The sequence below is a fragment of the Mus pahari genome, chromosome 3, assembly GCF_900095145.1.
Source record: "Mus pahari chromosome 3, PAHARI_EIJ_v1.1, whole genome shotgun sequence".
Classification (NCBI taxonomy): domain Eukaryota; kingdom Metazoa; phylum Chordata; class Mammalia; order Rodentia; family Muridae; genus Mus; species Mus pahari.
The window spans coordinates 6,245,386-6,255,178 of NC_034592.1; the positions used below are offsets into that span (position 1 = coordinate 6,245,386).

Consider the following 9,793-nt stretch of genomic DNA (forward strand, 5'->3'; position numbering starts at 1 on the left):
GAACTCACTCTGTAGACCAGGCTGGCCTCGAACTCAGAAATCCGCCTGCCTCTGCCTCCCAAGTGCTGGGATTAAAGGTGTGCACCACCATGCCCAGCTCTTTATTTTTTTTTTTAAAGAAACTAAAATTAGAAGCCACTATAGAGCTAATTGTGCCTCTTATGAGTATGAGCACTGGCTGGCACACAGTTGCTCTCCTAGCTCCCTCAAGTTTGAGAGAGAAACTGAAAAATTTCTGTAAGAAAATGTAGAAAAGACCAGACAAAGGATCTGGGATGGTCCTTGAGAGACAGGACTGGCAAAGGTGGCAGGCATGGGGGCTGGGCTTTGCCTCCGATACTCTAGCCTTTCTCTGCATTCCTCCTGATGACAGCACAGGTGTTTACCTGCTGAGGAGATTGTGAGTTCTCACCCAACTCCAGAGCTGGGTCCCTCTGCATGTGTTAGTCATTTCGGCGGCTTGTGTGATTTTGTGTCTTGACCATCAGATGTCAGTTAGTTTTCAGTGGGTACTTTGTGTGTGTGTGTGTGTGTGTGTGTGTGTGTGTGTGTGTACGCGCGCGCGCACACATGTGCATGTTTAAGAGAGAGAGAGAGTACAAGAGATTTGAACTCATGATTCCTTTGCCTCAGCCCCTGAAAGCAGGGCATTGCAGGCATGTATCATTATGCCTAACTCTCAATTGTTCTATTTACTTGTTTTACTAATTTTTTGCTTATTTTTAAACCTCATTTTCTGACTGAATATGTGCTGAATCACATGTTTTGCTTTTTAAAGTAAAATTTGGCTGAGTTCTATTTCTTACCCTTTAACTCAGGTATAATGTCTTTGCTGCGGCCTCTTCTTCTGGACGTGGTTCCAAGCATTCAGCAGACCGCTGCCTTGGCTCTGGGGAGGCTGGCCAACTACAATGATGACTTAGCAGAAGCAGTCGTGAAGGGTGACATTCTTCCACAGCTTGTGTATTCCTTGGCAGAGCAGAATGTAAGACTTTTTCAAAAACATTTTTTGTCTTAGATTTTACAAATTGATAGCTTTGGCACAGTTGTAAACTGGAAGGCATTAGAATCCCAGAATGCTAGTAGAACCTTGGATCCCTATATGTGCATGAGAATATCTTTAGGGAATTTTGCTTTGGGACTTAAAGGCATTATTATTATTATTATTATTATTATTATTATTATTACTACTACTGCTAATTTAAGAGGACCATGCAAAAAGTTCAGAGAATAAACACACACACAGTGTTTCTTTACACTTCAAAGTTCTAGATCTACCTCAGAAGAGGACAATACCCTGATGAGAACATAGCTGCTTTCAGCAGACCTCACATGCAGGTGAGAGTAAGAGCCAGCCTGGAGAAAGATCCTGTGGTGAAGTGAAAGTTTGATCAAGCACGTTTCTAAGGAAACAAGCATTCTAGCACTTCTTAAAGAACTCTCCAGGGGGAGAGGGTTTAGAGAGATAGTCCTTACAGTGCTACCCCATAAACACCAGAACCTGTGTTCAGTTCCCCAAATCCAGGTAAAAATGGCAGGCAGAGTGGTATATACTTCTAATCTCAGCCCTGGGGTGCAAGGCAGGAACATGAGGGCCTCTGGGGTTCACGGGTCAGATGGTCTACCATAGATGATCTAGGCCAAAGAAAGACAATGTCTCAAGCAGAAGGCTTTCCTGAGGATGAGCCCTAAAGTTGGTCTCTAGTCTACACACACACACACACACACACACACACAGAGAGAGAGAGAGAGGGGGGCGGAGAACTTTGGTGTTAGATATGTTTCTAATGAGTTAACTATTTGGTGTCTGTAAGTAGGGTTTTAGACTACCCATCCCCCTCTTAGCAAATCCTAATGCAGGTATGCACCTTTCTTAAGACTAGATTCCTACTTATATAATAAAAAGATAAATAAAAACTGAATGGCAAAGAACTTGAATAGATATTCCCTAAAAGAACATCTATCTCCAAATGGTGAAAAACACAAGAGAAACTTGTGTTTCAGTAACAGGTGCAAATCAAAGGCATGAAGTAATGTCTCTGCACACTTACCAGGACCTTGAACATAATAGATATCCTTAAGGAAAACGAGGTGATGATGTAAAGAAGCAGGGACTCTCAGCAACTGCCAGAGGGGATGGAGAACAGCAACAACAGCCATGAGAAGTAATCCAGCAGGTGTGCATCGGGCAGGTGTGCATCGGGCAGGTGTGCATCCGGCAGGTGTGCATCCAACAGGAGGAGTGCATCCAACAGGAGGAGTGCATCCAACAGGAGGTGTGCATCTGGCAGGTGTGCATCCAGCAGGTGTGCAGCAGGCTCCATGTTTGTGATACAAGTGAGCAGTTCTAGCATCTGAAAGAACTAAGCATGACACTCACAAAAGTCATAAACAAATGTTCAGAGCAGTGTGGCATACAGCATGGGGTGAGAGAGCAAACCAAGTCTACCAACAGATCAATGATAAGAAAACAACATGCATCCCATACAATGGACTGTTACTCTGTCACAGAAAGGACCGGGATACTGATAAATGCCATGTGAATGAACTTTAAATCATTGTGCATAATGAACAGTGCTAGACACGAAAGACTGTATGGTATAATTTATATGAATATAGATATGATTTAAGAAAGTAAGGAAATATGTCACATTAAAGCGCCCAGCCAGTATTAGCATAGCATATTCTTTACATTGACACGTGTCCCCCTTTAAGATATAGCATGTTAAAATACACTTAGAGTGTTTACTGTCTCTTATAATTTTTATCGTTTGTGTTTTTAGTCTAAGTGACTAGAAACCTTTTAGAGAAGGTGCTAGAGTTGGCTGGTCCTTCCTAGTATGGTGATGAATGATGATGGCCTTAATAGGCTCATATATGTGAGCGCTTGATCCCAGCTGGGGAAACTGAGAAGAATTAGGAGGTGTTGTCTTGTTGAGGAGGTGTGTCACTGGAGGTGAGCTTTGGGGTTTCAAAAGCCCCTGTGTGATGATTTGTATATGCTCAGCCCGGGGAGTAGCACAATTAGAAGTTGTGGCCCTGCTGGAGTGGGTGTGTCACTGTGGGTGTGGGCTTTAAGATCCTCATCCTAGCTGCCTGGAAGCCAGTTTCTGCTAGCAGCCTTCAGATGAAGATGTAGAACTCTCAGCTCCTCCTGCACCATGCCTGCCTGGATGCTGCCATGCTCCTGTCTTGATGATAATGGACAGAACCTCTGAACCTGCAAGCCAGCCCCAATGAAATGTTGTCCTTATAAAAGTTGCCTTGGTCATGATGTCTGTTCACATCAGTAAAACCCTAAGATACCATGCTAGCCATTCCCGTTACCTTTCTCTCTGTCTCTTGGTTGTGGATCAGATATAAGCTCTCAGTTGCTGCTCCTCAGCCATGCCTACCACCTGCTGCCTTGGATATGGTATCTCCTCACAGCAGTAGAAAAGCAACTTAGACAGTAGTTAATATAAAAAACCAAAACTGATAATATCAAGTAGGAGACTAATTGAGTTTTATTAATGAGGACTGTGAGATCAGCTGAATGTGGTGGTGTATGCCTTTAATGTCAGCAATCAATATATAGAGGCAGGCAGATCTCTGTGAGTTCAAGACCAGTATGGGCCATGTGATACATTCAGGGTCAGCCCAACACACACAGTGAGACCTTATCTTAAACAAGCACCAAAACTAGCCAAGAATTATGAGATCATCTCTATATTATAATAGTCATATAACAATTGTGTTGTAGCTAAATATTTCCTGTATATTTGTTTAGCACCATGAAGAGAGAAACATGTTACTCTTGTATTTCACTTTCATTTTTTTATTCTTTAACCAAATGAAATTTATATATTGAGCATACTATATATAGGAACAGCATCCACAAGTCATACAATAGGTGGCTTGTTTTTATCTTTTGAAAAGCCTTTTCTAGAATAGAAAAATAACATATCCTTTTGTTTTATTTTTTTTAACCAGGAGTTTAGAAATGTTGTGAATGTTTTACCTTAATATGATTTCTAGGTATATATCAGAGCATAGCTGCTATTCAGTGTGGTTCACTGAGGTCAGGAAAGTCTGTCATACTGAGAGGCTGAGGGAAAATAACAGAAAAGAGGTGGTCAGTCAACAGAGATGGTTAATATGCTAACATTCCAGAGTTCCCCTGAGTCAAACAGTACCTTACAGTATCAGGCAGATATAGAGAATCCAATTATTTTATGAATTTGCAGAAAGTTCCATGTTTATATTTGATTTTATATAATTTCCAAATACATGGATAAAAGTAAAACATTTTTAGCACAATTTGAAACTTACCTTGCTTCTAGGTTAGTTACTAAACAGCCACAATGGGAGCGATAAAGAATCAGCGTATCCCCAGACAGTTCCCACTGTCTGCGTTCAGAGGAAGGTATGCTTTCCATCAATGCCATTTTTGTGTTGCTTTCAGGCTATTTTAGATTCTGGGTTTGTTCTCTTTTCCCTGTAGTGCGTCTACAAGAAGGCGGCTGCGTTTGTGCTGCGAGCAGTTGGTAAACACTCTCCTCAGCTGGCGCAGGCCACAGTTGACTGTGGTGCCCTGGACTCACTGGTGACCTGCTTGGAAGATTTTGACCCTGGAGTCAAGGAGGCTGCAGCCTGGGCACTTGCATATATTGCAAGGCACAATGCAGGTACTGGGTGTGCTTGAAGACAGACTCAAGTTTAACTGTACTGGAAAAGAACAGTTTGCTTCTTCATTGATGGAGTTTTAAAGGTGTTGCTGGACATTAGGGGAGAGCTGTCTTGAAGGATAACCACACTGTTTTGAATCACATAATTCCAAAACACTTCTACATTTGAGTCCTAGCAGAAGGGAATCTGAAGGAGATGGGTGGAATGGCAGAGTGAGATTGGCAGCCAGTAGCAATGGTGCATGCCTGTAAGCCCAGTATTCAAGAAGCAGAGGCAGAAAGCTTAAAGTGAGTTCAACAAGCCTGGGTTACACAGCCAGACACTGTTACAAAACCAAACAAACCAACCAGATAAATATATTCTTACTAACCTGTCAGAGATTGTTACTGGTTTGTCATGCTCTGAGCTCATTGTCATTCACGACATGACATTTCAAGCCAACCAAGGAGCCAAATCACATGGATGAATGATGCAGTAAGATGATATACAGTTGTAGAAAATGTTTTATTACCCTGTGTTAGCAGGAAGGAGGAGGAAGAAAATAAGGGCAACTCTCTTCTCAAAACTAAAATCCTGGTGTGGTCAACAAGACAAGACGGGGCTCTCCTGGGAGAAGACTACAGACACACGATTGAGAAATGATATGGCACGGGGGGGGGGGCGGGGGCGGTGAGGGATGGACCCACTCCATCTCTCTGTGGATGCTAAAGAATAAGTGCGAAATGGCTTATGAAAATAATCAGTGTTGCTAGGAATCGGCATCCTGCAGGCTGAGCAGGGCAGGACAGCCACATGGTAGGATCTGAATTCCAGGACATGCACTGTGCTCAGCTGCTGTGTGCCCTCAGCCACATCCTCATCTGAACAAAGGGTAGCTGACAGTCCTGAGGTTTGTTATAAGGGTCGTGAAACCACAGAGAGCGCTTGTCGGTGCTTGTCACATACCTGGTGAATGCAAGTTGTCCATAGTATTTACTATCGGAAAAAACACCATAACACTCATGACTTTAGCCAAGTGTGGTGCTATGTGCCCATAGGCCCAGCTACTGAGGCCAGCCTGTACTGCATAGTAGGATTGCATCTTTAAAAGAGAAAAAAAATGAAATGAAATTTATTACACTGGGGGAGGAAGTCCAAATTACATAAACTGATGGAAAGCAGTTTGTCAAAATTAGTGGCAGTCCAGGAGAGGCTTACCCCAAACACCTCCTTGGGAAGCTGGTCCTGAGGAAATAGTATTAAGGAAGGAAAAAGCTGTATCTGTGGAAGTGTTATTATAACATTATTTATAGTACCAAACTGTCTTAAATATTTCACAAAACCTGAATGGCTAAATTATATTAATCCACTTAATAAAATCTCATGCCACAAAGCAAAAAGTAGCTAGGGTCCCTACAAGGTAATTCCGAAAAGTGAGTATAATAAACGGTGGCAGTGAGAAGGATGTGAAGTGAATAAGTAAAAAAAAAATAATTTAATTAAATTTTAAAAAGATAAAAAAAAAAAAAAAAACTAAAACGGAGAAAGTTGCATAATACAGTTCCAATACTGTAAAGTAAGCCTTCCTATGGATGTAGACTATGAAATGCATGTCGCATTACTAAGCTGGTAGAATTAAAGATGTCTTTTTGCTTCTAGATTTTCCAGTGTGTACAAAGAACAGCAGCTTCTCTGTGTGGAGTCACTGTGATGCATTGTCTCCTTTTGACTGTAGCTGCCCTTAGCTGCTTCTTTCTCTACTTGAGAAAAGCTGACTTAGAGAAGAGGGCTGGGGTGATGCGAAGGGAGGTGTGAGAATCCACATCTGTGTACTCCCAAGTCCACTAGCTTAGGTACCACACAGCTGGTCCGCTCACTCCCTGACGATGCTGAAGGAAACCCACAGAAGCAGGCAGAGGCCCTCTCTCAGATTATGTTTGGTTCTTAATGGGGACTGGATAGAAATAGAACAGCAGGAAAGTAAGCTGAGAAAGAAAACCCTTATATTTAGAAAAGTTTGTATTAATTTCCATCCCATTGTCTCTGGAGTTTGGAAGTTGTTAGCTTGTCATATAATGTATTGGGAGAACTCAGTGTTTCCAATCAGAAGACGAAAACTTCACAATTGGGTTAAGTAGGTTCTGATGAGTCAGGGGACATGTTCCACACTATGCTGAGTCTGAGTAGTTCACAGAGCTCTGCGGAATGACCACACAGACACACTGGTGGGGAGATGTCAGGGATGTCCTGTCAATCTCCCTTGATTGCCCAGTCTGAGAGATGTTACCGTGCTTCATACGTAGGACCCGACTGAGTGATCACACTCCACTTTGTTTCGATGGCTTGGATCCTATGTGGAATTCCCATATAATATTTCACTGTAGAGGTCTCAGGTCTAGGAGCTCCCCAGAGAGATCGCTGCCGAATTCTCAGAAGTAAAGGGAACTGCTGTCCGTTCACATAGAAGTCACCCGTCACAACAAAATCAACGACAGTGGAGTATTTGCCCTCAGTGTTTTCCTCAAGGTGGAACATACTGAGATCACTTGGGAACATCCATTCATTGTTCTCTTCTTGACATTTATGCTAAGGCAGGAGAAGGTTTTAAAATGTTTTAGACCTCAAGTGAAATGCCAGGGGAGTTTTACCTTACTTAAGGGCAAGAGGAAGGTTGACGGCCTGAGGGTGGCTTTTTTCTGCCCCACCCCCACCCCCAGAACTGTCCCTTCTTCCTTCTTTCCTTGTTAGTCTTTCCTACTCTGCTAATTGGTCAGTTACAAACTGGTTAGCTAACAAGTCTGTTACAATTTTCAGGGCCTCATCTGCTTTTGGAGACAAAAGTTCCTGAGCAGAGGCATGAAGGATTAGGAAGAAAGGGCAGCAGGACTGTAGCCCCTGGGCAATGGGACAAGCAGGCACAAGAGATGCCTCATGAGCACCCCAGGTTGCAGCCTCAGGGCCTCAGGTGGCCTAATTAGAAGTGCAGACTGAGGCAAAGGCCAGAAGTGACTTGATGTTTTGAGGGGAACCTCTCTATAGCTAGGCTCAAAAATAAGTTTTAAATGTTGAGCGCTTTAGTTAAAAATCAGGCTGTCTTTATGTGGTAAGCTTTGGTTGACTTAGTCTAACAGAGGAATCCATTTGATCAGATATTCTACAACTCATGCATGAATCTGGGCCAGAGTCCAGCTGAGGAAGGTGTGATGGAATGGCCAGAGGGGCACTGCTGGTCATCTGCAGCTTCCGATGGGACTCGTGGACAACCAATAGCTTCTCAGGCCCGCCTCTGTGTAAGGAAGAGGATGTCCAGGATACTTCAAGCTCCCCATGATGGCAGGCACATCTGCCTCTAATTGCCAGGGCTGGTTTCCACACATGTGCCCACTTTTCCTCTTTAGCTTTCAGCCATAAGAAGGAGCCACTTCGGCCTGGGCCTGGCTTAGGGCTGTGGACACCACAAGGTCGTTTGCTGTCAGTGACATGGAGAAGATAGAATGGCCTAGGAAGCGATAATCAGTTTTAAACCTCACATATTTATTTATGATGAAACTAACTAAAATCTAATTACCAAGTTTCAAAGTAATTAACTCTTAAAAGTGCAAGTTTTGATGATCAGTATTAGAGACAAGTGTTAGCCACGTTGTCCTATTAGAGGCCACGTCTACTGTCCCAGGTATCGGGGAGGCAAGGTGAGAGCATCCTAGAGCTAGACATCAGCCCGGGCAGCAGAGTGAATCTCCCATCTCAGCAGCACAAGGCCAGCCCTGGAGAAGGCTCTCCGCTGGTGACTGCAGACATTTCGGGTTTTATCTCAAGATGTGATATGTTATTCATTTATATATAATACACACACACACACACACATATATATTACAAGATCATAATATTGTATATCTATTTGACCTTGACACTTATTTTCGAAATTGCTTTCCAATGACCCAGGTGCTAGGGAAAGGGGAAAAGGGAAAACAAATGTCTCTTGAATGTGTTCTCGGCGTAGAGGCCAAATGTGTTAAGATATTATTCTACTTGGAACCATGTTTCCCAGGGCAGTGATTTTGCCCGTCATCAGTAGCTAAGAAGTTCACTGTGATTTTCCTGTTGTTGCTAAGCATTCAGTCAATACAATCTGACTTTTTTATTACAAAAAGAATTTAGTGTGTAGAACAACGAAGTGTAATTATTTAACCTTGGCGACCTGAGTCACTGGGCCTATGAGGTTCCGAGTCCCTCAGCCTGTAATAGTGGCTATATGGCTTGCTTAGTGGCATCCTCATCATGGAACTCATGAAAAACTCGGGGGGACTGCAGTGTGCATTTCCACATCTTTAAAATATTTTAATCATAAACAGTATTTACAAACATTATCTTCCAAATAAAGGAAAGCATCATTCGTCAGAATTAACCAGGCTTAAGTCTATTCTACTTTTGGACTTTGGTACAGTTAGAACAGACATTCTAACTGTACCATGGAATGGAAGCCCTGGAATTTCACATTAAACTTACAGTTTGAGTACTGAATACATCTTCTGCATGTACCTACCACTGCAAACAAACAAATCTGTGATGAGACAGAATTAGAAAGTGATTAGCTTTGGATCCTTTCCCCAAACTCCCGTCCAGTGCACACATAGCTCTTCCTCGTCGCATGTTTAGCCTTTCTTTTCCCCTTTCTACATGTTATGTGGCACCAGGTACACATTTATCTACACACATACCTGGGTCCCATATATGAAGGAGTACAATTTTTTTATTTCTGAGATTATCTGACCTCACTTAATATTATAAAAGTCCATTTTCCTGCAATTTTTTAAAATTAATTTTTCTCTAGAGCTAAGTACTATTCCATCATATATTATAATCCCTTGCTACAGAGAGGAAAGTGGCCATACATATGGGGGTGTAAATATCCTTCTGGTAGGGTATGTATTCTTGGGCACATGCCCAGGAATTAAATTGCTGAGTCATATGGTAGTTCTCTCTCTCTCTCTCTCTCTCTCTCTCTCTCTCTCTCTCTCTCTCTCTCTCTCTCTCTCTCTCTCTCTCTCTCTTTAGATATTTTCTTTATTTACATTTCAAATGCTATCCTGAAAGTTCCCTATACACTCCCCCTGCCCTGCTCCCCTACCCACCCACTCCCACTTCT

The 9,793-nt window shown here is 42.6% G+C and overlaps 1 protein-coding gene across 1 annotated transcript in view; it reads left to right on the plus strand.

The window, feature by feature from the left end:
• Spag6 (sperm associated antigen 6) overlaps positions 1 to 9,793 on the plus strand; it is a 48,078-nt gene that overhangs the window by 9,011 nt on the left and 29,274 nt on the right. The window contains exons 3-4 of the mRNA XM_021194582.1: positions 819 to 985; positions 4,484 to 4,667. Of these exons, the coding sequence (XP_021050241.1) occupies positions 819 to 985; positions 4,484 to 4,667 (351 nt within the window). The remainder of the gene's footprint in view (positions 1 to 818; positions 986 to 4,483; positions 4,668 to 9,793) is intronic.